The sequence below is a fragment of the Ziziphus jujuba genome, chromosome 1 (genome assembly GCF_031755915.1).
Source record: "Ziziphus jujuba cultivar Dongzao chromosome 1, ASM3175591v1".
Lineage (NCBI taxonomy): Eukaryota > Viridiplantae > Streptophyta > Magnoliopsida > Rosales > Rhamnaceae > Ziziphus > Ziziphus jujuba.
In genome coordinates this window covers 44,554,593-44,582,459 of record NC_083379.1, presented here as the reverse complement: position 1 = coordinate 44,582,459, position 27,867 = coordinate 44,554,593, and the positions used below count along the sequence as shown (strand labels likewise).

The 27,867-nt window shown below is 33.4% G+C and overlaps 4 protein-coding genes and 1 non-coding gene across 8 annotated transcripts; 2 read left to right on the top strand and 3 right to left on the bottom strand.

The window, feature by feature from the left end:
- Positions 1-857: 857 nt before the first annotated feature.
- Positions 858-2,343, bottom strand: LOC132803236 (uncharacterized). Its single transcript, XM_060815650.1, has 2 exons — positions 1,964-2,343; positions 858-1,294 (listed from the first exon to the last, which is right to left on the bottom strand). The coding sequence occupies exons 1-2, from the start codon at positions 2,208-2,210 to the stop codon at positions 1,113-1,115; spliced, it is 429 nt and encodes a 142-aa protein (XP_060671633.1). The 5' UTR covers positions 2,211-2,343; the 3' UTR covers positions 858-1,112.
- A 2,818-nt stretch (positions 2,344-5,161) lies between these two features.
- LOC107435313 (uncharacterized) lies at positions 5,162-5,990 on the top strand. Its single transcript, XM_016046886.4, has one exon. The coding sequence runs from the start codon at positions 5,241-5,243 to the stop codon at positions 5,844-5,846; it is 606 nt and encodes a 201-aa protein (XP_015902372.1). The 5' UTR covers positions 5,162-5,240; the 3' UTR covers positions 5,847-5,990.
- An 8,802-nt stretch (positions 5,991-14,792) lies between these two features.
- On the bottom strand, positions 14,793-14,865 carry TRNAK-CUU (transfer RNA lysine (anticodon CUU)). Its single transcript has one exon. It is a non-coding gene; the product is annotated as a tRNA-Lys (tRNA).
- Positions 14,866-16,026: 1,161 nt separating this feature from the next.
- On the top strand, positions 16,027-22,891 carry LOC107435330 (casein kinase 1-like protein HD16). The gene is made up of 16 exons (XM_016046913.4): positions 16,027-16,921; positions 18,688-18,822; positions 18,925-18,998; positions 19,087-19,156; positions 19,254-19,309; positions 19,418-19,489; positions 20,125-20,219; positions 20,313-20,379; positions 20,505-20,634; positions 20,802-21,020; positions 21,128-21,270; positions 21,520-21,694; positions 21,853-21,943; positions 22,051-22,208; positions 22,394-22,582; positions 22,660-22,891. Exons 1-16 carry the CDS (start codon positions 16,451-16,453, stop codon positions 22,717-22,719), a joined length of 2,205 nt encoding a protein of 734 aa, XP_015902399.2. The 5' UTR covers positions 16,027-16,450; the 3' UTR covers positions 22,720-22,891.
- Positions 22,892-23,695: 804 nt separating this feature from the next.
- On the bottom strand, positions 23,696-27,840 carry LOC107435314 (protein SAWADEE HOMEODOMAIN HOMOLOG 1-like). 4 transcript variants are annotated; one of them, XM_025067903.3, is made up of 9 exons: positions 27,617-27,840; positions 27,044-27,123; positions 26,869-26,914; positions 26,689-26,734; positions 25,625-25,688; positions 25,188-25,239; positions 24,449-24,592; positions 24,124-24,243; positions 23,696-24,041 (listed from the first exon to the last, which is right to left on the bottom strand). In XM_025067903.3, the coding sequence occupies exons 1-9, from the start codon at positions 27,677-27,679 to the stop codon at positions 23,886-23,888; spliced, it is 771 nt and encodes a 256-aa protein (XP_024923671.3). In that variant the 5' UTR covers positions 27,680-27,840; the 3' UTR covers positions 23,696-23,885. The 4 variants fall into 4 exon arrangements, with proteins under 4 accessions (XP_024923671.3, XP_015902374.3, XP_015902375.3 ...); XM_016046888.4 differs by having other exon boundaries at positions 26,599-26,734; positions 27,617-27,839; XM_016046889.4 differs by having other exon boundaries at positions 27,038-27,123; positions 27,617-27,838.
- Between the last annotated feature and the right edge of the window lie 27 nt (positions 27,841-27,867).

The window sequence follows — 27,867 nt, the reverse complement described above, 5'->3', positions numbered from 1 at the left end:
TTGCTTTGTTAGAGAATTTGGCTGGTTCTCTGCAATTTTTTTTTTTCAGCTATGATAATATCCTGAGCTTTATAGCTTATTGTAAAAGAAATATAAGTTTTGAATATTTGTTTTGTTGTTGCTGATCTAAATAGTTGTTTTAGTATTGTTGTTCTAAATATCCGCGTTTGATAGCTTATTGATCCCCGTATTCTAAAAGTTTATGCTTTACAAATTCTATTAATCGTATATTTCTTCTCATAAACTTTTACTTTTCTCCCCACAGTTTCTAGGTTTTCCATATTTGTTATTTATTTTTTTTTTTTTTGTCTCTATTTCAGTTTCTATAAAACCCCTCATTTTATTATTAGTATTATTACTTATACCCAATTTATTTAGTTTTTGGGTTTATTAATTTTATGTTTTCTTTTAAGTTGACAAACTATTTTACCGGTTCCTCCTTGTTGGTATCAAGGATGATTTTTATAAAGAATTTGGCTGGTTCTCTATATTTTTTTTTTGTGTGTGTGAATGAATATCCTGTGTTTGATAGCTTGCTGTAAAAGAAATAAAGCCATAATATATATATATATATATATATATATATATATATATATCTATTGTTTTGTTTTCTACTTGTATTTTGTTCCATCTATTTTTTATTTCTTTCTCTGCATGGTATGAGCATATAAGGTTCTAGCTTTTCCAAACCATATGGAACCAAAGGTTGAATCATACAGAACTGAAGGGAAAAGCCATGAAAAGTTTGAGGCTTTAAGTCTGTCAGTAAAGAGCTCTGACAACTCAACCAATGAAGGCAAAGCAGAGGATCTGGTAACCTCCAGCAAAAGCAAAAGAAGATAAAAACAAAATCTTAGTGATCTTATCAGAGATTTATACTAGGTGCTGTATTACAAAGAAGGGAGAAAAAAAAAAGGAAAAAGTATATCACAAAGAAATACAAGGTTCAAGCAGAGGGCAATAGAGAGGCATATCTACACTGCTCCTAGCATTTGCCTTATTCAAAAGTCCGAGGAATTATGTGACTTTGACAGAGTTGTTGTCATCTTTCCAGCATATGGAGGCTAGACTGGAAGAGAAATGAGAGAGATCATTTACCAGCATATGATATGCTATTGAAGATAACGGGAGAACATAGACTGCAATTGAGCACTGGTGATGGACGGGTGAAGGTTTTTAACAAAAAGGTTTGCAATACCCGTTTTTCTTGTCAAAGGGTATCTCTGCGACCGCATTATTCTTATGGGTTTTCCTTTGAGATCCTTGTGGTTGAGAAAGCATAAAGCCGTGGACGCTGAACAAAGCAGAGGAGAAATCTAGGTGTTGATTAGGTATGCAAAACTCTAAATGACAACCCAAAATAAGAAATTGAATGAAAGTTTTATTCAAATTTTAAGAAAGATTCAACAAAACCCATTCGATTTCACAAACACAGTGAGCACATTCAATCGTCACATAAACTAACCAATATTATACACAGCACAATCGTCGCATATAGAAAGCAAAGAAGGTGTATGAACAAGAAGAAAGACATGACATTTCATAAAGAACAAAAAAATAGTAATAACAAGAACCAGATGCTCATAGAAAAGGAAGAACCCAAACACCCCCATCACCAAAAACCCCGAGGAGCAGATTCAATCACTGAAAGTTGTGGAAACGAAGAGAGAGTAAAAAGGCATTCTGAAAAAGAAAGAGAAAGGAAAGAAAGACATGGCATTTCATAAAGAACAAAAAAGAAAAAGTAATAATAACAAGAACCAGATAACCGCAAAAACCCCAATGGCAGAAAACAAAAACAGAGCCAAATTCCGAGCTATATTAAAACACAAGCAGACAAAAAGGAAAAAAGAATAGATTCAATATTCAATCATTCAAAGTTGTAGAAAGGAAGAGAGTAAAAATGCATTCTAGAAAAGACAGAGAAAGAGAAATGAATGAAAAGGGGAGGGAAGGCGATTACCGTCTAATGACGTGAAGAAGTTGACGTAGGCGTAGCGAAGGGAGTCGCCGGTGAAAGAATCACGGCAGAGACGCACAGAAGCAATGGGACCTATTAAACGAAACTTATCAATGAGGTCTGCTTCCGTGACTTGTGGGTCCAGGTCTCCCACGTACAGCGACCATATCCGATTATCAGCCTCCGGTGCTGGCTTTGGCTTTGGTGTTGTCACCGGAACCGGAACGCTGAACATGAACTGAACTGCCATCTTTCTTTCTTTCAAAATCACTCAGAGAGGTTTCACAGAGAAAATGAAGAAAGCAAGTTCGAACGGAGATTCTCAGAGAGCGAGAGCGAGAGAGAGAATCTGCTGTGCGTGTGTTGTAACGGTTTTGGGACTCAGGCAGGGTCAGGCGTGTGTCTCTCCGTAGTATAGTACCTATTTATATATATATCTCAAACTTTTTTTTTTTTTCCAAAGTATTTCCTCATAATTTTTTTTTTTAACGTAATTTCTATTATTTTGGCAAAAGACCTTTTTTTTCTTCCTTTTTTGTTCCCATCCTTTTTAGTTGTCAAAACATTTCTTTAAAAAAAATAATAATTCTACTAATATTTTTTCAGAAGAAGATACTTAATTTTTTTTTTCAATTTCTTTTCTGCTTTTTCAGGTGATTATATAATTTTTAAAACCTTTTAATTCTGTTATAAAATACTATTAAGAGTCTATAATAGAAGAAGTATGTATGAATAATTGAATAGGATAGATGAAAGGATAAAGGAATGAATAAATGGTAACTCATTTTGTATTAATCATTAAATTTCGTCTTTTAGAATCATAAATTTATAAATCTAAATAGGTTATATTGATTGCTACATAGCCATATTTTTTTTCCAATTTTACTTTCTTCCTTTTTGTATAAATGTAGAATCAAACAAATAAATTTGTATTTGATTTTGTTTTTTAAGAACAATTAAATGATTAGTTTGAATACAATTTTTTTTTTTTTTTAATATTTCAAATGAGGAAGAGGGCATATTTACCCAAACCAGAATTTGAACTTGAAAATCTTGATGTACTCCTACTAGATTTACCACCAAATCAAGCTTATAAGTACAATTTTTATACATTTTAGCTATAACTTATTTGCATATATGCTACATTAAACTTGCTCATAAGCAAAATTACTATTGTTTCGAGTTGTTCATGATCACATTGCTTTGGTGATCTTTAATCTCATCGAAAGGATGTGAAACACAGATACTAGCGGTTATGGTACCTAATATATAACATTAATACCCTTATAATATTGAGCCAAAATTAAAGAAACGATACAAAGATGATACTTAAAAAGATGTTTAGATAAATAAATCAACAAGCATATTCCTTTTATAAACATGGACAAGCAATGCACACATTTGCAAGCACAGAGCCAAGGATGAGGTTTTTTTGTTTTTTTGGGTGGGTCAAGAGAGGGATGAGTATGATAGATAGCATATGTGTAAAAATTAAAAAATTGTTGAATTTCCTATTCAAAATGACTGAAAACTATACGGCTACCATATATGCAAAAGTGGAATTGGAAAGACTCCTCCATTGCATGCAACAATTTTATGATTTATTATTTTTTAATTCCTTAATTTTGCGTAATTTATTGATGGAATTCAGACATTCTACATAAATGCTATTAATTAATTAATCATCGGGATTTCCTCAGATGGGCAAAAAGCTAAATTACAGAATTAGGTAGGTTGCAACTATATTAATCCCACCAAAAATCTTTAAGAAAATAAAGGAAAGACAGAGTAGAGAACAGAGAGGCAATGGAAGGTAGAAACAGAATGAGAGTTATGGATAAGCATGTTTTTGTGAGCGAGTGCAGTGGATGTTAATGTAGCTGAGATTAATTTCAACCATCTTCTTCTGCGTTCCATCCCAATAAGCATTGTGGTTCAAATGTTTCAGCAATTGCATTTCCGATTCTTTTAAATTCGTGGTTTGCTATAATAATGCTTGCATATGTATGAATGTTAAGTATCCTTCTGCTGCTGAATCATCGTACGACTGTACTCATGCTCGTGCACTCTCAATTCTCTCCACAGATTCCCACACTATTGGTAATTTTATATAGATATCCATCTCAATGACGCTCATCTTTTTTTTTTCATTTTTTTTTTAATTTTTTAATTTTATTTTTAGCTTTAATTTGTAAAATGATACTTATAATTTTTGTGCACGTTTTGTTGTCAGTTGCAGATGATTATGAAGTGATGAATACCGTGGATTCTTGCTACAACAAACTGTTACAATGCCGCTAATGTCTAGGTCTTGAGCTGCCACTTTTAACATATTATTGTATATTTATAATTTATCTCTTTAAGATGATATAAAATTAATGCAGATCTTGTTCAATTAAATAATTACCGTCAGTCTTGTCAATAAGATCATTGTTTAAATTATGCTTTTTATAGCCTCATTTGTTATAAATTGGTTTATACTTTCTCCACATATATACACATATTTTTAATCACAATCATTGGTTTCATAGTCCACCACTTCAGTTTATTATACTTGGTGATAAATTAAAATTTCAGAGAAGTTTTTACGGGTAATGTCGAGAACTTATTCGCAAACTTAACAATCTGGCAGTTGCAGGACAAGTACAAACGAAATATGAACAGTTTTTCAACTTAAAAAAGCAAGAAGATAATTAGAGAACTTAATTATTACACATTACTTGATTTATTTGAAAAAAGAAATGAGGAAAAAAAAGAAGAAGAAGAGCGGAAACATTGTAATATTGGATTGGGCTGACCCCTGGAGTCAATCTGAACTGAGCCTAGATCAGCCCAACTGTCTAACTTTGATAACGGCCCATAGAGTGTGTGAGACTGTGAACGAGACTGTCGGTAAAACCGTATATACGTATATACGAAAAGCTTAGAAGAGCGTGGGCACATGGGATCGTACCTACTTCACTAATTGCATAAGGAAGAAAACTCCATTAAGAAATTTAAAGTTAAAAAAGAAGCACAAAAAATTATTACCAAAAATAAAATAAAATAAAAAAGGGCACAAAACATGTATGCAACGACATGTGATACTAGTGCATAATTAAAAATATCAAAGCTCCTTTCTCTTCCACCGCCATCTTTTCTTTCCCTTTAAATACTTCCACCTTCCTCTTCCTCCCTACATCCCCATATTCCAAAAATCCTTCTCTCTCTCTCTCTCTCTCTCTCTCTCTCTCTAAAAAAAAAAAAAAAACCTTAAAAATTAGAAAATAAAGAAAATAAAATGGAACAGAATCTACCAGTAATAGCGAAGAGAATATGGAGGCTAGTACGCGCCGTATTCTTCGTGTTGAGAAAAAGCATGTCCAAGAGAAAACTACTCCTTGACCTCGACATGATGATGAAGCGTGGCAAAATCGCTGGCAAAGCTCTCGGCAACCTCATGTTCCACCACCACCACCACCTCTTCACCGCCTCCGCGTCTGCCCGCCGATCCGCCGACCACCCTAACCTCTCCTTCGCCTCCCAACGCGAGTACGAGTTCAGCTGCAGCAACACTCCTTCCTACCCTTTCTCCCTCTCCAAGCGCCGCAACCACTCCCACAACTTCTTCGGCTGCGCCCACGCGCCTCCCACCCTCGACGACGAGGCCACCACCGCCAATGCCCTTAAAGCCGTGCTCGAGATTTTGAACAATAATGACGTTGTTGTGGAGGCTTCTCCTGCACTTCCTGGCTTCGGAAAAAGCCCCATGGTTCGCCAGCTTAGGATCACCGACTCGCCCTTCCCCTTAAGGAACGTCGACGATGATGATACTCATGTTGATGAAGCCGCAGAGGAGTTCATCAAGAGGTTTTATAAGGATTTGAAGTTGCAGAGAGGAGAATGAGAGATTTTTATTTTTACCGGCCAAACTAATTTCGTGTAACTCCAAGTTTTATTCATGCTTATGGGAAAAGCTATATATAATTGGAGGTATTTGAGTCTTAAAATAGTTGTTGATAAAAACAATAAAAAGCAAGCCTTGCTTTGATTTTATGTTCTATTTTTTCTTTTCTTTTCTTCTTACAACTCCTTTGTATGATCTTGAACAGCTTGTAATCTTCCTCCCTACCAAATTTCAATAAGAAAAAAAAGAAAAAAAAAAAAGAAACAAGGATTGTAATAATGAAGAGAGATTTGTATAACTACTGCGGTTCCCTAACTTTTATTTCCTTCGTGGAATTTTTTTTTTCTTGTTTAATTTTTCACGTAAAGTTAATTTTTTTTTTCTTTTTACTTAAAATTGAATATTCACTAGTGAAATATATATCAAGTTCAAGATTCTGAAAAAAATGAACAAATGGGTACAAGAGATTCGGCTCAAAGATACCCAGTTCGTACAGTACATCAATTTCCCAATAAAAAGAATGATCATTTTTTCTTTTTTTCTTTTTTTCATTTCAAAAGTTGCATAAAATGCTTTTAAACAATATTTACATATCCATATATATTTACCAAAAAAAAAATATATATATATATATATATATATTTACATATCCATATGCAAAAATTATGAAATGGGGGTTTCTTAATCTAATATTTTTGCTTTGGAATATGTGATTTTAGAGCTTCTGACTGCAATCATTTTGAATCATGGTTTGGTATCCATGCATACTCCCATATGTGAGGACGAATTTGAGGTGACATATCATTGAACCATGTGTATGAAATAATTGAAAGGTTCAAAAATACCATATTACCCTGGTGTGTTTGCATTAAAGAAAGATTTTTTACAGCCTCCAAAACCACTTTCAAGTTCCAATAACATGTCCTGATGTGCTCCCACTATGTTTAAAGTGAAACCCCCCAAAGAGCTGGCCCCCTGCTGGACCTCCTCAATATAAAATTGCCTTTTTTGCCAACTTTTTCTTTTTCTTTTTCTTTTTCTTTTTATATATTATTTTCCTTCTAAACTGTTGTTTTTTTAAAGCTTTATAAGAAACCTACTGTTTAGTTTAGGTTGGCAATTGGCTACTTTTAAAATTGTCTCCATAGAAAATACCCAAATGTGAATAGAAAAAAATGTAGCACTATTGCGCTTAACTCTTTTGCAAAATCGAATTGTTTACCAAACAGAGGCTGCAAACAGCAGCAGATCATTGTGACCAAACAAGTTTAAATAAGAAAACAAAAAGCTAAAAAACAGAGGGCGGAAAAATAAAATAAAAAATAAAAAAATAGGAGATGAAATCCAATGTGAATCCAAATTACTTTTATTGTTTGTCTATGCAAATCTATAGTGATTGATGAATGTATTAGCCAGTACTCAGTAACATAACATATATATATATATATATATATTTGGAGATACGTCAATATATACAGAACAAATCTTTCGATTTCAATGTTCATTAAAATATGTATTAAAATCAGCGTCGGATATTAGTTTGATGTGAGACGTGGATTAGGTATATAACAGATCATATGGATTGACTGTGCCTCATTGATATTTACCATCCTTTAAAAAAAGTTCGGGTTTAATTTAATAAGCGTGGATATATATATATATATATAGATCAAGACTAATTAAGATACATATTTTTATATATAGAAGCATTGATTTTTTTTTAGGTACATTAAATTATGGATCGAGAAATTTAAACTTATACCATTGTCAAGAAAATAATGATTTTTACCATTAACTGAATTGTGTCGAACTGTTTAAAAAGTAAAGCATTGGTATTTTACGAAATCAATATCACAATCCTTAAGTTTCTTGTAAAAAATCGTGCAGAAATTTTGAGTGCTTTTAATAAGTGATAATTAAAGCACTCCAAGTAATAGGTTCATTGTATCAACAAAATAGTACCAAAGATAAAAAGTAATTTAAAGTGAGCATGGATATTGGTATTTCTTGTGTGCAAGAATAACTTAGTATTTGCTTTGCAATATTGTGAATTTGTGGGTAAGATCTTTTACTTAAAAGTCGTTTCAACCTTTTTCACCCGTCACCACACACATTATAGAAACAAAAGATGCGAGCAAATAAGGCTCTCATAAAGCCAAAAGTTTAGGTAATATGGTAGGTGAAAATTAGAAATTTGATTGCAAAATGCTTTACAGATGTCACATTTTAAACTCACCTTTGGCTTCATCAACATGCTTCACAGTCGCAAATTGCTATAGATATATATATATATATATATAATTTTGTGAAAGCTACTTCTTCTGTATTATTTTAGTAAAGGTGCATTGGCACGTGCTAAGCATGCCGAACTCAGAAAATAGATACAAAAAGTTTAATTATTACCATGTAAAGCATGATAGAGGGTAGAACTTCTCTTCTTTTGCTTAACATATATATATGAATTAATTTTACTCTTAGTTTATTTTTGTGTTTTTGGCACTTCTAAACCACCATCACAAGTCTTTCAATATTTACATATTTGGAGGGTGCTCTTAAATTTTAAACCAGAAAATAAGATTTGTTCTGTATAACATTATGTATGCCTGAAAAATCGTATGATATCGTATATGTAGTTATCAAGCAATTAACCTAATGAAATATAAGCGTTTAGTATTTTTTGGCTGCTAAGTGCCTAACAAACATCATCATGTGCTTGTTTCAAAAAAATTAAGAAAAGTAATCCTTATCCTGTTGATAAACTTTTGTAATTGAAACAGGAAGATATATAAGAAAAGCACATCCCAAGTACAATTTTAGACCTTTTTTTTTGGCAGATATTTTGTTTGCATAAGATCCTAATTTTTAATACCTAATTAAAGGCCTGTCCTTTTATGACAAATAGAAGCTAATCATAATGGTTCTAAAAGCTTCACTTAATTATTTGTCAATTTATATTAATTAAACATACATGCAGGTCTTGCATAACATGGTTTATTACTGTTATATATTTTTAAACCAGAGCAATGAGATTATGATGGTCGAGTCAATTCTCAGAAGCTCAATTTAATATTGTTTCTATAATTTTCTTACAATAATGCTATCATTATGTCAATGTTATCATAACTAAATAAATTACTAAATTGAATTTGTAAATTCCTTGAGTAGATGGTGATAACTCATCATTATCCCTACATCTGTAAAAGTTCGATTGGCAAGCTGGTCCATGCACAAAACATCAAACAGCCTGTAGAAATATATATAGAATCTGTGTAAGTTCAAGCTGAAGATATTCTTCATCAAGCTTAGAGGATAATTTGCGGTTCAATTATTGAAGCTATTATTCATTTTTTTATGTGATTAATGATGCAGACATTCTCTTTTTCTTGTTTATTTTTGTTTGAAAATTTTGTCACTTGATACTTGGAAGTAGTTGCCAATTCAAATCAACTTGAAATTGATATGGATCCGTAAGAAGGTCCACTTTTCAAAAGTTGAAAACTATTTGTTTATCTATTTTTCAATTGTTAAATGTTTTAAGCTAAATTAAAGGAGATTTTGAACCATTATTCTTTCATGTTTTTTGTTAAATGCGAAAAATCTAGTGGATATGGGACTATTAAGTTCCTAAACACGAATTTATATGGGATTTACATATGGAACCTATATGATATGACAAATTTTGTATATGAGACTATGTAATTTTTGCTTCTTGTTAAAAGGCATTGCTATTTGTCACCTTCTTAATGACTATCATAAATAGAGAACATGCTTATTTGTCAATTAGCAATTACTTGCAATTAAAATAGTTTCAAATTTTTAAAAAATTAAATTCTAAGTGGAAAAGTGAACTTTAACATTAACTTATTATTAACTTATTAGTAACTGACATATATATATATGGATTTCATTCGTGATGGTCACCAATGCTAATCTATATATATATATATATAGTATGTTTATTATGATTTTCCATAAATATTATAATTTCAACTATTCAGATTACTTCCATGGGTCTCCTAATCGAGGGGGGAAAAAAGTCATTTCCGGTCAACTAATTATGAAAATAAGCGGTTTTTTTTAACCCTTTTTTTGTCTCCCTAAACAATTAACCCAGTAAATTGAAATCCCAAGTACGAGCAATTAACAATTACTACTAATTGTTGTAACATTACAACTGAATACATGTTAAGTTGTGAGATGGGTTAATTTTAATGATGTGCTTTATTGTATGAAACATTAGTCTAATGACTCAACATTTTCTTTTACAATTTTTTTTTTAAAAAAAATAATTAATCCAGAAAAAAAAAAGTACAGGAAAATGATCAGAAGCTAGATGCTATCATATCCGTATTTGCACTTTATCTGGAAATTAATACTGAAAAATTGGGTTTTAGAATATAGCCTCTGCCAAAAAATTCTTTTTATAAAAAAAAAAAAAAAAAGAAAAAAAAAGAAAAAGAAAAAAAAAAAGAAAAAGAAAAAAGTGTATATTGATTCTTATTTATTCAACGTGATGAAACGTAAATATAGTAATGGAGGGTTTGAAAGCACTTTTTAGAGGAAAACAAGGTGGGTTTTGGAACAGGCTGTTAAGCAATTGATTTAAAAAACCATGTGTTTGGAAGGTTGCTCGAAGGTGGGGAAAGGAGGCCTAAAGGGCATTTTGTACAATCTTCAATTTCTTTCATGCCAAGGTTTCTCCTTTCTTCTTCTTACCCACTTACATAAAGCAAACGGTCTTATGATTATTAAATTTATAATCCAAACTACTTTTTCTTTCTCTTCCAAATTAACCCTATCTACTCATACTGCCTCAAGACATCACATATATAATACATCCCCATGTCCATTTTAACACACGAGCCAATAACCCCCACAAAAAGATTCAACATGCATATTTATAAGGGATATGTAAAATTCGTAATATATATATATATATATATATATACAGATATTTTTAAAGAATTTTTTTACATTATTTTTCCTCAATAAATCTAGAGAATGCATATGAAATTAGGGCGGAATTATAATATATATTAATACATATAGATATATATTTATATATATAATGAAGCAAATTTTGTTACGTATCTTTTTGATTGTGGAATATATGGATGGAAGTATTTGCATGGAGGGTGTAGGTGAGATATTGCAATGCAAACTTAATTAAGTAAACTAGCTAAGCATAGTTTAAACAAACATGGCTTTGTTAAGACTTAAAGACTTTCAACTCTGACAAAGAAATAATAATAATAATTATAAAATAAGCCAGCTCGTAAAAGGATCCAAATAGAGTTGGTGGATGGCAGGCCAAGTGCTCAATTATTGTACCTGGCTTCACTTGTGCACTAATCAATATTACTCTCTCTCTCTCTCTCTCTCTCTCTCTCTCTCACGGAGTAATATGCCAAGAAATAATTCTTATGATATTTTGTGCAAGTTGTTATACTGCCCATCTCTTTGAATATCATAGAGCATGCATATTATTGAACCATTTGATTTGTGACACCTGGCAAGCCGTGCAAATAAATGAAAATAATGAATAAATCAAAAAGAAAGTATCATCAAGAGTCAACCATATGCAAAATCAAAAAAAGGTGCTTAATATGCAAAGGAGCATCGATGATGGACAGCTATTTTGAATCTGCGAGGTCAAAAAAGCTAAAAAGTTGGGGGGGTTTAAAAAGTAGAATGTGTGTATTTCAAATTATTGATTTTCCCATAAGGGACTACTTTGTCATTCAATCTACAAAATTATTGGCATGAAAAACTTAAAATAACAAGAAAAGTTGTATTGCCTTTCTCTTTTACTTCAATATTGTTGTGCATCTTAAAGAGGCTTTTTAAGTGTTATCGCTTTTAGGCCACTTAGAATGATTCATATTATATTTACTCAGATCTAAAAGCCATAATTTATGGTGCTCAAAATTTAGTGGTCGTCTTTTTATTAAAATAAAGAGTTCTAAATTTCTAAAGAGTTCTGTTGGGGTCGAGGTGGCAATAATTCTCAATTACACTTCTAAATCTAAACGAATTCAGCACCATAAGTTCATTTTTAGAGATCTTACCCAACCCTTAAACATGATTAACTTGAATTAATTTAATTATAACTACGATTTTCTTTTTAAAGAAGTTCAATAAATACATAAAATGATTAAGACACTCCATTTGTTTCAAATCACAGTTTGATCCGAACCACCAAATTAACTGTACATGAGTACTGATTTTTACACACTTATTATTAAAGTAAAAACAAATAAATACATAGTTTATAAAGCTAATTAAATGAAAATATATTAAAAGCATACGTGTGCCCGGACACATATATTGTTATACCATTCAAAGATTTATATGAATTTTTATTAGGTAAAGGATAGACTCTTTTGCATATTTAAAATTATAAAAATATAAATTGTTGATTCCATTATCCAACATGATTGTTCCGTGCTGCATAAATTTGTTCCCCACTATTTAAGGTTCAATAGTGGGGCAAGCTCCAAAAACCAGGATTTATCACAATCATCATACATTATGTAATGGGGTTTTGATCTACAACCCTTTTTTTTTTTTTTTCCGTAATTATCCTCATTTTGGATTTTTAGAAAACCCTATCTTCTTTATTAAGAAACAGCAAAACGTCTTTGGGAAACAGACAAAATTCGACAAGCATTGGTACAAAAATTTGTCTGCACATTAGTACTAGTCCATCTTATAGTCTTATCTAGCTCTCTATATAGCTTATAGGGATTATGAAACCTCAACAATAATCAAATTATTTTGTTATCATTTAGATGGACATATCTGAATTAGCAAATTAATGAATCAAATATTATAAATCATGATTAAGAATGAATAATAATAAAAGAAAATAGAAATTATTAATTTTGAATCTGTGAATAATAAGCATGATCATAATAGCTTTTATGTCACGATTTTCATTAACTGAAAGCATCGAAACCACCTTTGAATTCTTAATTACCATTTTATACTACTTTCATATGGTAGAATTCTAAGTTGATATGACAAGAAACCAAACTCAAAAATTTGCTGTGATCTTTGTAACATATTATCAGTCGCATTTTTGTTTCTGATTTTCAAAACAAATAAAAACTGTAAACAGAAAACCGAAAACCAACTGATTATCAAGTGCACAAAAAATTTCAGCCATTGTGAACTGAAATTGTTTGGTTAATTAAAGATCCGTGTACTCTTCTTTTTTCCTACCATCAACCCAAATAGATTTTTTTTTTTTATTTTAAAAAAAAAATTTATGTTGGAAAATAACAGGGGATAAAACAACTCACAAGGACCTCCTGAGGGGTACAAAGTACAAACATCTATATAATTAGCAAGCAAAGTACAAACCCCTATACAGTCAGCAAGCATCAACTCTTTAATTAACATCATGTAAGAGCTTTTTCAAAAGAAGGAACCCTGTTGCTAAAATGCTTACTATAGTTGGCAAGGAAATCAGCTAACTTGTTACTTTTTCTATAGACATGATTGATAATGATGTCCTAATCTCTACCTAAAATTTCTTTACAACCCTTCACAATACTAAAACAAGGATGATGGCAATCAATATTCCATGAATCCAGTCACAATAATTCTTGAATAAATTTCTGGCACAATCTTTCTTAAACCAAGTCTCCAACCCATAAAGTAGCCTCCAAATCTCAGCAACAACACAACTGGCATGACCTAATAAGTTCAGAGTAAAACCACCTTCCCAATTTAGCTAAATCATCCCTAATCACTCCCCCTGTTCTAGCCTTTTCATACAAGTATCTTTTGAGTTGTCCAGGAAAACTAACCGGTATCTTTACCATTCCTTTTGAGTGTTACCTTCCCTCTGGGCGAGATTCCCTTATCTTACTTTTAATCATAATTAGCCCCATTTACTCGTGACAATTGGTAATCTGATGCCATTAAAGCTTTAATTACTCGAGTAATGATTGGATTAAGAGTTCAAAATGTAGAGTACAACTGAGTTGGCACGATCTTTTCGGTTGTGGATGTATTGGGCATAAGGAAAATAATCGTTCCAAGCTAGCCTAAGACTAGTTTTTGTTACAAACCGAGTAATCAGTCAATAACCAACCAAAGGAGCTGCACTTGCTCAAAATTTCTTAGTACGGCTTAGAGTGTATATGGTTGTGTAAGTTGTATCATGTAGTGAAAATACTAAATTTATTTCTGATAAATTGGGAAGGGGGTAAAAATGTTAAATTGGGTACTCAGGCCAATGCTAAAGATTTTACGAATTCAATAATCATATGGAGAAACTAGCCACACTAATGGCATGCTGTGTAAGAGATATGAGTGTCCAAATTGTTCCAAGCTAGGCTAAGACTAGTTTTGTTACAAACCGAGTAGTCAATCACCAACCAAAGGAGCTGCATTTGCTCAAAATTTTTTTAGCACGGCTTAGAGTGTATATGCTTGTGTAACTTGAATAATGTAGTGAAAATGCTAAGTGTTTTTCTGCTAAACTGGGGAGGGGGTGAAAATGTTCTTTTTATTTTTGGTAATAAGGTGAAAATGCTAAATTGGTTCCTTAGGCCAATACTAGAGATTTTACAAATTCAATAATCATATGGACAACTAGCCACACTAATTAATGGCTGTGTTGCGCAGGAGAAATGAGTATCCAAATACTATTATAGGCCCACAAGTTTTATTGGTTAATGTCTAGGAAAAGCAACCGATTAACTCTCGTACAATTTGTCGAGAATTGGGCTGAGCCTATTACTACAAAGATCTGGATTGAGCGCAGTGCGTTTTTAACCCTACAAGTTTTATAGGACATGTCTAGGAAAAGCAACAATTAACTCTCGAACAATTTGCTGTGAATTGGACTGAGCCTATTACTACTCAGATCTGAATTGAGCCCAGTTCTATTTAACGAAAAATTCAAAAACTTAGAAAAAGGGCAAAAAGTAAGTGCGCCCACCGTGGGGCTCGAACCCACGACCACAAGGTTAAGAGCCTTGCGCTCTACCGACTGAGCTAGACGGGCAGATGCGATGAGCTTTGACAACATTAATATATAACCAATAACAATTAATTAAAAGAGCAAAAAAATCAAAGAAATGATCAAAATGAAAAGTAAGCTTCAATTTAGATCATGTACTAGGAGAACCTAAAAGGATATTAAGAGGCTCAAATTTTCTCCATCATTTTCAAAGTTCATGAATTTTGTAGCAAAGTCTGTTTTCTTCTTCTTTCTTTCTTTCTTCTTTTTTTTTGTTTTAATAAAATCATGTTGATATGGCTAGGTGTTATCCTTTTTCTAATTAATTACTCATATATGAAAGATTTTATAAACAGGCCACATGTTAAGTATTAAATAGAACATAATACATTTTATATTGAAAATGTTATTGTAGAGAAAAGCCCCATAATGTATGCTTGATTTTACTTATATTAACCTATTATATAAAATATTTGCTAGTATTCTAGATAGAAAATATGAGTTTGAATCCTCCATTTTATATGAAAAAAATAATAATAATTGAATCATAAATATCAAAAGAAATTGGTAAAACAAAAAATATAATATATATTTTTGATAATTCATGGAACAAAAATATATTTGTGGCATATGCCTTATCTTTCTTTATATTATTTTAGAATTGAGAAAGAAATAGAAGAGGCAAGACTTTGTGTTTAAACATGAAAAGGAATCGCAACATTTGACCCCAAAAGTAATCCAGTGTAAATCCCACAATGCACTCAAGGTGTATTCCAGATCCAATGGCGTAAAATGAATACATCAGATGGTGGAACAAAATTACTATACAAATCCAACGGTATATGTATACCATAGAAACAGTGCTCCAATATACAGGGCATAATTATCACCCTGTCCGTTGCCACGGTAGCAGCACCGCATGGTGGCTTCTATAGTTTGTGTCAGAAAGATCAAAATTCCGAAAGCCCCATTTCGTAATTCTGTTGCCAAAAAATAAAAAATAAATAAATAGAACCCCAATCTTTTTTTTTTTGTTTTTTGAAATAATAGAACCCCAATCTGACCCTTCATTTAATCAGTATCAACGGTATCTAATTGACCCAACGCAATAAAATCCGCATAATCTTAAAATTTACAAAGTTGTAAGTAATATTTCCCTTTTTCTTTTTTGGGTAATATATTTATTAAATTTGTAAATTAATATCCAGTCTCTCTCTCTCTCTCTCTCTCTGGAAGAAGTACTCAAAGTCCTCCCTCTGAGTCTCTCTCTTTCTCGGTCCAATCCTCATCTTTTCTGGTCTGATCCCTTCAAAACCCTAATATCTGTGCGTTGATCTCAGTCTCATCGGTTCGGGAAGCGTTCGAATTTCGCTCCGGAGAGGAAAAAGGTTCGGGCTTTCTGGTACATTTGATTGTCCAAGTCGAAATCGACGGCATCATTTCTGATCATCTCGGTGCATTGTCGGTGGAAATCGGTGGTGGTTTTTTTTTTTTTTTAAATTTTTTTTCTGTTGCGTCTGGAGGGGTCTTGGGTCGACGATTTGCGGTGGCGTTTGTTTCGTGGAAAATTTGCAGAGTTGTAGGTGGGTGTTTTCTTAAAGAGAGGAGGATGAGAATCAAAGGATGAACGATGCCGGTACTGCGTAGCGGAGTGCGCAGGGGCCGGGCAGCAGCGAAGCAGCAGCAACAGCCGAGTCCAATCGAAGCGGCGGGAGAGGCGATTGCGACGAGGACAAGGCGGAGGCGGGCGGCGGCGGCGGCAGCGGCAGTACCCAAAACAAATAATAACAAACAACCACAACAACAACTACAACAACAACAACAACAGGAGCCACAGCTACAGCATCAACATCAGCCGGTGGCTGATGAGAACGTAGCTGTCGCAGGGCCGGCGGCTAAAGAAGAGGAGGATAGGGGATTTGAGGAGGCTTTTGGTGTTGGTGGTGGTGGTGGTGGTGGAGGCGGCGGCGGTGGTGGTGGTGGGGCAGAGAAGGAGGAGGTGGGTGAGAAACCAATGGATGATTATGAAAGTGGGGGTCGGAGTAACGACAAGGTTAATGCCGGTGAAGACGAGGGAAGCACCGCTCCCCTTCCTGAGAAGGTTTGGGTTCTTATGCTTGTATAATTTCCTTTTAGCATCTCATCGCATAGACAAAAGCTTCTTCTTTTTAAAATTTTTTATTTTTATTTTTTGGCTGTACTAGATGAGGTTTTTTTACTGATGTGAAGCTGATTCTTGTTGAATGCGGTTTTAGTCATTTGTATTTTGAATCGCGTATGGGTGCATTGAAGTAGGATAGTGGGGACATTGACGAATTTTTTTTTTTTTTTCTTTTTCTTCTTTTGTTTGACGCTTAGAATTGGAATTTGCTATATTCAAATAGATATTTGGGTACTTAATGGCTTTTCGATCTTGATCGTGGTTTCAGACCGTTAATGATTTTGCACGTAGTCTTCTTCTTGCATTATCCTATATATACGGAATTCGTATTATATTCTGACTCTGTTATTATTATAACATTTCCTAGTTGAATACGATGTTAGCTTCTGTCTCCTCTAATGTTGCTTTTAGCTGGTTAGTGAACACTTAATTAGCAGTGACACGAAGAAGTGTATTTCTTTAGCAAGAATGACACTGGAGAAATATATATAAAACTTGTTGCAGTGATATCTGCTATATATTTATAGCTGCTCTTTTTAGTCCACCAACTTACACATATAGTATCATAGGTTACACGTAAGTTGCGTTTTGAGGATTCTTGAAACATTTGAAAGCTTGATAAAATCCATTGTGAAAAAGCAAGTAGGCACTTCCATTCATGAGTTTCCTCTAATTTTGAAACCCTTGATCAGTCCCACTTCAATACTTAATCGTGTTCTAGTAAAAGGATTTTTTAAAGGATCCATTTGTTTCTTCTCCAAGCTTAGAAATTAATTATGATTTACAATGGTATTGAACGTATGAATAATTTATGTTTAAATTAGTTAAATCATGCGGGGAAACAAATAAGCTGCATGGATGGCTCCGGTTCCTAGAAAAAATAAACTGCTTAATTACGTTCAAGATTTGTCATCTTTCCCACTTTATCAATGCGTAGCATAATGTATTGTAGCTACCAACCAATTTAGGAGATTGTAGAAAATATTTGGCCTCCAAGTCATTAAAGAATGTCAACTAATGACTGGGTAAATATTTTAATTGTGAGATACCATCAAAGGTGCAGTTGTAAATAGCAAATGAATAGTATACATGAATTGAGTGGAAGCCAAATGAGTGGGAAGAAAATCTGTTTACTTTTTCATAATAGCTAGATTTTTTGCAAAGTGGATAGTCTGGCTTCTCTCAGTGATAAAATTATGTACTTGCTAATTTTTTTTCGAATCTCTATCCTAACTTCATCGTACTGATTAGACAAGGGCTTTAATCTGTTATTTGAGTAGCAAGAAGTTAATTCTGTGCTTGATCTGGTTAGACTATTGATAAGAGCAAGTTTGATGCCACAATCTTTATTGTATTCTTACTTTTTTGAAAAGAATTTGGTAATTTAATCTTTAACATATTACAAAAACTGTGAGGTGGATAGCAATTTCTAGGATCACTGTCTCACAGTTTAGTTCCTTGCCAAATTATATTTCATATAAATCAATTGTAATACTCTTGAGTAACTTCAAATAATTTAAATACATTTTAGCTTACTAATAGTGGTTTTTTTGGAAAGTGATCAATTAATTATTACGAAGTTATCCTGTCCAGGTGGCAGATGAATTATTTTAGCTCTCAGAAGTTGTTTATGCTGTTATCCTTAAATGTACTCTGAGAATGTGATGTTTTCCTTTGTTCTCATAACTTGGTTTTTGGTAATGCAGGTTCAGGTTGGCGGTTCCCCATGTTACAGAATAGAAAGAAAGCTAGGTAAAGGTGGGTTTGGACAAGTGTATGTTGGTCGGCGTGTTTCTGCTGTAAATACAAGTGATAGAAATACTGGCCAGGGAGCTTTAGAGGTATAGCATCTATTGTTAAATGTTCTGATTATCGGGTTTCATTTTCATTTTCATCTTTTACCTTCTCCCCTGTATTACATCTTATGGACATCTGTATCATAGGTGGCCTTAAAATTTGAGCATAGAAGTAGCAAAGGCTGTAACTATGGGCCACCATATGAGTGGCAAGTATATAAGTGAGTATGGTTCTTTCTCTGTATTATATTACGATATAGGTTTTCATGATATGTATAAAGCTTTATTTTTTTTCTGTCACTTCTACAGCACTCTTGGCGGCAGTCATGGTGTACCACGAGTACACTACAAAGGAAGGCAAGGCGACTATTATGTTATGGTATATACATTATTTTGCTTTCTGCTTTTGTTCCCATGGTTTTGAAGTTTCTCTGGCTTGTTTGAGAACTACTTTTTGACAGAAATAACTCCTGTAGGTTATGGATATGCTGGGGCCAAGCTTATGGGATGTGTGGAATAATAACTCTCACACGTATGTCTGAATAATAACTCTTGTAATTTATTATCCATTTTTTTCCCCTTATTTACATTTTCATGCCATTTCAACTACTAAATCAAGGTTTCCTTTTCCTTCATTTAGAATGTCCATTGAAATGGTTGCATGCATTGCCATTGAAGCCATATCAATATTGGAGAAGATGCATTCCCGAGGGTAAGATTCTTCTGCCGTAAACAATATGTGTGACACTGAGTGTTTTGGTCAGGATACAGCTGAATATATCTTTTCGATGAGGTGCTTTAAACATTGTAGGAGGGCTGAATTTTCTGCAATTTACTGATGTTGATGAGTTAATACATCAACTATTCAGACTACTAGAACTATGAAAATGAATGAGGGAGTCAGCAAGAGATGGAAACTGTCAATGGCTGTATGACTAACTCATTCAGGACAAAGTTTTATGTCTTTGGTTGGTTGTGGAGAATTAGCCATCCTGATTTCCTATTCGTCTAATATGTCAAGCATGCAGTTAATTTACAAATATCTAGTTTCTTGATATAATGTCTTTTAACTATTTAAGAATGCTTGAAGATTTGTAAGCATTGCATATGCTCCTAATCTAATCATTTATTGTCCACTTAATTATTGGCAAGTCAGTTAAAAATGAGGCTTGTGTAGATAGTTTGGTTTCATTGGAGATGCAGTCATGAGTAGGAAATTGAGGAAATTTGTGGAAATTCTGGGGATAACATTGATGGGGTCTTTGATTTTCGTAATGTTATGGATTTGAGAAATGACCAATCTATCAAATACTCGGTTTTATGCTGGATCTCTATGTTTTCTTGTAGGTATGTACATGGAGATGTTAAGCCGGAGAATTTTCTTCTTGGTACCCCAGGGACTTCTGATGAGAAAAGATTATTCTTAGTTGATCTTGGATTAGGTAATTTGTTAGTGATGTTTATTATGTGAATAATCTTGGACTAGGTAACTTTTAAATGATGTTTATGTTGTTGTTAACTTTTTGGGTTATCAGCAACTAGATGGCGAGATAGTACAACTGGTCGGCATGTTGAATATGACCAAAGGCCAGATGTTTTTAGGTAAGAACATTGATTACAAGTTAGTTAATTTTGAAATTTTGTGGGCTTTCTCCTCAATACTTCATCTATATATTCTATTATTTAAGCTTGTTGCTTCTTGGTTCATGAGTGTGCTGGTCTGACAGAGGGACAGTACGTTATGCAAGTGTGCATGCTCATTTGGGGAGAACTGGTAGTAGGAGAGATGATCTGGAATCTCTTGCTTACACACTTATATTCCTTCTTCGAGGTAGACTGCCTTGGCAAGGATACCAGGTTGGTTATGTGTTCATTTATTTGTTTTCTTTTCTCTCTCTCTCTCTCTCTCTCTCTTTTTTTTAATTTAATTTTATTTTTTTAATGAGGGGGGAAAAAAAAACTTTGTTAGAAGTTTATGTGTGATGAGGTGTCGAGTCTATTTTGTAATAAGATGTCAATTTCAGGGTGAGAATAAAGGATTCCTTGTTTGTAAGAAGAAGATGGCGACATCTCCAGAAACATTGTGTTGCTTCTGTCCACAGCCTTTTAGACAGTTTGTTGAATATGTGGTGAACTTAAAGTTTGATGAAGAACCTAATTATGCAAAATATATTTCCCTTTTTGATGGGATTGTTGGTCCAAACCCCGATATTCGGCCAATTAATACTGATGGTGCACAGAAGGTATTTATGATGGTCTTTTTCTGTAGTTGGTGGTTTTTTAGCTGGGGTTTATCTGTTGCATTGAAGGTAATATTTATTACATCTAATATGACTTGCATTTTGTGAAGCTTATTAGCTTAGTTGGTCATAAGAGAGGGCGGTTGACCATGGAGGAGGAAGATGATGAACAACCCAAGAAGAAGGTTAGAATGGGCATGCCGGCAACACAATGGATCAGTGTTTATAATGCGCGTCGGCCAATGAAGCAGAGGTATATATCTATGTCCATGTCCTATATTCTTTCTATTTTTGTTTTGAAAAGTGAATTATAGCAGAGTCACACACACCCTTTCAAGTTTGATTCTATATTTGATTGCTATTTCTGTTTCCCTCTGTAATTTTCTTTCTCCTTAGTTCTGTATATCTTGCATTAGGTTTCATAAAGAGTGAAAAATAAAATGTTTGAATTAATAAGGTTCAGCTGTCAAATTTTTACTTTCATGAAATCATGCTATTGTAGGTATCACTATAATGTGGCAGATGCAAGGCTTGCTCAGCACATTGATAAAGGGAATGAGGATGGCTTATATATTAGTAGTGTAGCCTCTTGTCAAAATCTATGGGCCTTAATAATGGATGCAGGCACTGGTTTCACTGGACAAGTTTATGAACTTTCACCTTGTTTTCTTCACAAGGTACATGCTTATATTTTAGCTCAACCAAATGCACTTGTCTACTTCACACGACTTTCTTATTACCATTCAGTGCTTATACTCTATGCCTGTATGTGTGGAAGTGTTGTGTGTGTCTATAATGCCTCCATATTGCAGCTAATTGGTTTGCGTATCTGTAGGAATGGATAATGGAGCAGTGGGAAAAGAACTATTATATCAGTGCAATAGCTGGAGCTACAAATGGGAGCTCACTAGTTGTTATGTCCAAAGGTTAGCCTAATGCTTAAATGTTTGGTTTTCCAGAATTTTTTTTTTCTTTTTCTTTTTTTCTCAACAGAAAGGAGTTCATTTTAACCGTATCAACTTTTTGAGTCCAGGGACAAATTATTTACAACAGTCTTACAAAGTTAGTGATACCTTTCCTTTCAAGTGGATTAACAAAAAATGGAGAGAGGGCTTTTATGTAACTGCAATGGCCACCTCTGGGAGTAGATGGGGAGTTGTCATGTCTCGTGGTTCAGGGTTTTCTGACCAGGTAATCAGGAAAATGATTCTTATTTCAAATTGTTTTTCCAATGTGCACTCTTATAAGACTCAGCAATTTTTCATAATTGTCTATTCTCTATCACCGACTTAGGGACCAATAATGATCTCTACCACTATAGATTCTGCAGTTCGTAAGTATAACATATTGACACCTTCTTTCCTTTAAATTTTCAGGTTGTTGAATTAGACTTCCTTTACCCTAGTGAAGGCATTCATCGGCGTTGGGACTGCGGATATCGTATCACAGCAACTGCAGCAACTTGGGATCAGGCTGCATTTGTCCTTAGTGTGCCAAAGAGGAAGCCTCAAGATGAAACACAAGAGACACTTCGTACTTCTGCCTTTCCTAGTACACATGTCAAGGTAGTATGTATGCCTTTGGAGTGGTTGTCTTTTTTCACGTTGATATTTTGGAGTTAACCTTGTGGTGTATATTGCAGGAGAAGTGGGCAAAGAACCTTTACATTGCATCTGTTTGTTATGGAAGAACGGTTTCATAAGTTTCCCTCGTTTTGTTGAAGGATGCTGTAGTACCACAATTGCAGATATTCCTCAGTGCTTCTTCTTAACAGGCTAATCAGTTTGGGGTCTTTATCACTCCTTTTTAATTATATAATATTGTTATACAAATAATATTAATTTATGTCAAAAAAACAATATATTTTGTTTCAATTTGTTTTTCTTGTTTTGGTTTTTAATATAGCGAGGATGTTTAGCTTGAAGAAAGCCTTTTGTGGCTTTTTACACTTCAAAGGGATGTCAATGGTCACCTTTTTCATAATATATATAAAATTTTATTTGATTTTAAAAAATGAACAGTACAATATTGAAGTTGGATCACAATTGAAAATGATTTGTTCAAGAGTTGAAGTGTAGAAGTTTGTAGTTTGTAGGAGTGACGTCTTAAATGAACACGCATGGAGAGAAAGTAACAAAAAATATATATAAATATGTTCGCATTCAAAAACTTAAAAAAATGATAAAACATTACAAACTGGGGGAGAGGGAAACTTTTAATCAGATTGAAGCCAACAGATGCAGTTTAATAATTAAGTTGTGTAATGTGTATATATATATATATATATATCACCTACAAAATGTGAGTTTTGTAAGATTCTGCTTGCCATGTTTCTATAAGTGTGTGTATAGTTTTTAAAAAATATTTCTAACTTTCGGAAATACTTCTAATCAAAGTTAACGAAGAATAGCTTCCTAAAAGAAAGCACTTTAGAGAAGCAAAAGTGTATGCAAAGGCAAAACTTATGTTAAATAAGGCCTAAATAAGTAGCTATGTCTAGTGAGGCCTAAATGAAGGAATCATTTTTAATTAATCGCATCATGTTACCTTAACCCTGAGTATGCTCCAAAAACAAAACTTTAAACAATGAAATAGTAACTTTGTTTAAAAGTAGAGAGGCTGGCTGATGGTTCGTCATTAGTGTATTGGTATTCACAAAAATTGTGAGACATGTGTCATCTAATAAAAGGGGAACGTAGCATTTCTCATAAACTTTAGAGAAGAATGATTCTAAAATCTCTTCCACTTTAAATAATTCCTGTTTGGTAGTTGTTTTACAACAGCAGCAACTGAGAAAACAAAGGAAAAGAAACCAAGTAAAATAAAAGTTTTAAAATGAAAAGTTTGACAACATCTCAGTGTCTCGCTCTAATAAAGAAAAGATAATTTCAACTTCTCATCCACACACATCTCCTGTTGGGCATCAATATCAGTATTAGCATCCGTAAAAGCCAAGATATCGGTATTGGCTGACCAATCACATCCAGCGGGTCTACTGCATATCCTTCCCAAATGAACCTTTTCCTGGTTAAATACATACAACATTGTTAGTGAGCATACATACCAATTGGAAGAGAAGATGGAGAACAATTTCTCATAGATTTACCACTGTGTAATCCTCATCGTAGCGAACAACAAAAATGCACCTGCAGTCCCCTATATCATGAAACTTCCTCTGGATCTCTATAACATGTGCATCACAATAAATCGCATGATTTTCCCTGTCCTGCATAAGCCATTGAGAAGGAAAGATAAGTCAGCAACAACATGCATGAAGAAATTTTTTGAGTTACCCAGGCCACTCCAATGCATGCCTTCCAAATTAGAATTTCGGTTCTTTAAGACATGTGTATGCTGATTGTTCTGTCCAAAAATTGAGTCATATAGGTCAAAGAGCTTGTGCAATGAAATTCAGAAATGCAAGATGTTACCTGGAAGCATAGCACAAGATCCCCAACATTCACCTTATGACACTCTGAAGGTTCCAAAGGAATAGATCGTTCACGCACTGCATTTCTCACATTAACCCACTCGTCTTCTTCCTTACCAAAGCCAGAAAACCGTACACGAACTTCCTGTGGATCAAGATGATATATAAGGCCACGGACTCGATTGAACAGACCTTATCCAACATCAGTATTTTAGCTTTCAAGCAGGGCAATTATTGCACATTTGACCATTTATAGCAGATTTCTTAGGTTCATACATCCACTGAGCAATGGGAGAAGTTAAAAGCCACTTAAATTGGGAATTAAATTAATTGCATCTTCTTGCAGTAATAATGATTAGGCATCAGCATGACATTAATCCCTTTACTAGTATTGTATTTCCAAATTAATGCTTGTCTCCTAAAGAAATAATACAACTATACTATATGAGATACTTTTTTAGGGGAAAAGATAAAAGCATCAAACCCACCCTATAAAGTCTATTCAACAATCCTCGAGACTGAAAAAGGGTTCCAAACGAGAAAAAAATAAAATGGTCAATAACCAATTGAGATGGGAGATATGAAACCCAGTATTATTCAACAACTAATAAGGAAGCATGTAAATGCAAATTAAACAGTTAGTCATAAAATGAAAAAGAATAAACCAAAGCCTAAGCTATAATTGCAATGAAGAAATGATGCCGCCACCGAAAAACAGTTATAATAAGAATGAATCTTACAAGTTCACCTGAACAGAGAACTCTGTAAGAGAGAAATGAAGCAACATCATACCTGGAAAGCCAAAAATACATTATACAATGTTTACTTGCTCAATTCAGAGATTTCATAACTTTAACATGTGTAGTGTGAGCACTCATTTTTCTCTGCACTGTAATTATTAATTTCTAGAACATCTTGACAACTTGCAATATAATACATAACAAAAGATGATATGAAATGATATTAGCAAATACAAGCAAGGTGGGAGAAAATGTTCCAGACAAACATCTGAGGGCTTTAGGCCCAATTAACTACCTTATACAGCACAATCCTCCTGAAATCTTACCTTGAATTTTGTGCTTGTGTTGTTTAGCCTAACTCCTTGTTTATGACTAGTTTCCTGCTTTTTTATTTTACATTTTACAACTCAAACAAATTATTCTTCAAACATTCTTACCATGCATTGTCTTTCAACGATTTAGCTTCAAATGCCAACTCCGAAATATCAGTGGGACCTTTACCTGTATTAAGTTGTCACAGTAATTTCCTTTTAGAAAACTAGTAACTGCAAGAAAAAAATAAACAAATGTTCACGAAATTCATAAACATGGCCGCATTATTAATATTGCAGATCAAATCATAGACATTCAGTATCATAACCAAAATTTAACAGTATTCACAGGTGGCAGCATAAGTACTACTTACAACATTGGAAATATGCTGAGTATATTTTAAATAAGTATTCACTAATAACTCTGTGAACCACTCGAAGCAAAAAAACCTCTCAATTCCACGAATTGCAGCATGGAGCATATGGAAAATGGATGCAATTAAATGAATATGTTGTAAACCTGTATTATTTTACAACATTGTTAGGACCAGAAGTCCTGTATTATTTTACAACATTGTTAGGACCAGACGTCTATCAAATAGATTTTTGTATTAAGAAAAATAAATCTCTTATCCACCAGCCCATTATATCAAGCATGCTGCAAATGCTAGATGGTTTTTGACAGGCTCTATGCCGATCCATCCTAACAGCAGTTCAAAGACATCAAGAAGATCATTTGTATAGTATATTTCTAACGTTAACTTATGCTAGCACAGGAGTTTTTTATTTTTATTTTTATTATTTTTGGCCTGGTAAGATTTCAAGTACCACAGCAGTTTGAACCCGAGCCAGTCCAGCATAGGAGATTGGTTTTTGCCACTCACTTATCCCCTATGGAATCGTAAGTTGTACTTTAATCAGGGGTTTTGTGATTAAATAAGGAAGAGTCTAAACATTCCCAATCTTTTTCTTCTTTCCATGCTGTTCCAGTGAACACCACTGAATAAGCCTTAGACCTCATGTGATATTGACTTTTATGATGTACAGTGAAAAAAATGCATTCACATTCACAGTTTCAACCATGCTAAGAAAAAGATGACCTTCAGGTTTTTGAGAACTTTCAGGTTCTTCAAGAACAGAAAAACCTGAAAGATCAACAGATAACTTAAAGGCAGCAGGTGGTGAAGTACTTTTGGCTTGCAGCCCTTCATGTTTATTCTGGAACCACTTATGCACCTGTAACCCAGCAAGAAGTTTAGAGTAGCATAAAAACAAAGGTTCCCCCAAAAAAAAAAAAAAACAAAAAAAAAAAAAAAAGAGAAGAAGAAGGAGGAGACAGCAAAAAGCAACACAAACTAATATAAGAACACCTGTTCCCATGTTATAGAAGGTTTTCCAGCACGACTTGATTTGCAACTGAAAATATATGCAAACACTTGGATAAATATAATTGGAGAAGCAAAAATGCGTACTTAATTCAAATAATGGTTCTGATATCTATCAAGGCTTTACCATTCTTATTACTTGAAGGAATCTTACCTATACCTCATTGCAACATCTTGGCAAAACTCCTTATCGAGTGATTGTTCTCCTACCTCCTTATATAAATTCTCCATTTCCACTATCTGCCAAAAAAGATACCAAGAAAAATAATAATAATAATAATAAAACCAAAATCAAAATAAATTATATATGCAAAAGAAATACCAAGTTACTGCATGGCCCATTATTTCTGAACAAAAATTTTCCAACTACTTGGGTTCAGCTAAATGACAAACAATAAACTGAGCTCCAGATATCACTGTAACAGTGGAGGGCTATGCTAATTAACTAGACCAAGCGTAAAAATAAAACCAATAAAAAATAATAATAATAACAAAAAGTTTATGCATATCAACCCAACAACAACAAATCCAAAAAGTGAGAATGGCAAGAAAGAAGAAACTATTAGCAATAATGAATACAGCTTGGAATGACTTAAAAAAAAGTAAATTCATATATCATAATAAGAAAGCAATCCAACCCATAAAATAGAATCATATTCAAATGTTTTTTAAGTGTGAAATTTAAGGACCAGATGATAAGGATGTTGAGGAAAAAGAGGAAGAGGAAACTAACCTCTTTTAGAGTGAACTCAGAAAGACTATCCCAATTTTCACTCGACGAACTCATTTCCTCCATCTCCGGCACACTCTCAGACAGTGACGTCAAATGAAAACTCAATAAACCTCTCTGATTCTCACTTCATTATTTTGTCCCCTTCTTCGTCGTGGAGGTTTTTCTTTTTCTTTTTCTTTTTTTCTTTTTCTTTTTTTTCTTTTTTTCCAGATTTTCTATCCTCTACAGTGGCGTTGGTTTTCCAAGTTCTA

Coding starts and splice junctions, on each gene's coding strand:
- LOC107435314 (XM_016046887.4), bottom strand. CDS start 27,679: ATGGAGGAAATGAGTTCGTCGAGTGAAAATTGGGATAGTCTTTCTGAG. Junction 26,915..27,037: donor GATGTTGCAATGAGGTATAG/GTAAGATTCCTT, acceptor ATATATTTTCAG/TTGCAAATCAAGTCGTGCTG. Junction 24,244..24,448: donor ATCTTGTGCTATGCTTCCAG/GTAACATCTTGC, acceptor TGGCTTATGCAG/GACAGGGAAAATCATGCGAT.
- LOC107435313 (XM_016046886.4), top strand. CDS start 5,241: ATGGAACAGAATCTACCAGTAATAGCGAAGAGAATATGGAGGCTAGTA.
- LOC107435330 (XM_016046913.4), top strand. CDS start 16,451: ATGCCGGTACTGCGTAGCGGAGTGCGCAGGGGCCGGGCAGCAGCGAAG. Junction 21,021..21,127: donor ATACTGATGGTGCACAGAAG/GTATTTATGATG, acceptor CATTTTGTGAAG/CTTATTAGCTTAGTTGGTCA. Junction 22,583..22,659: donor TTCCTAGTACACATGTCAAG/GTAGTATGTATG, acceptor TGTATATTGCAG/GAGAAGTGGGCAAAGAACCT.
- LOC132803236 (XM_060815650.1), bottom strand. CDS start 2,210: ATGGCAGTTCAGTTCATGTTCAGCGTTCCGGTTCCGGTGACAACACCA. Junction 1,295..1,963: donor CTTCTTCACGTCATTAGACG/GTAATCGCCTTC, acceptor TGCTTTGTTCAG/CGTCCACGGCTTTATGCTTT.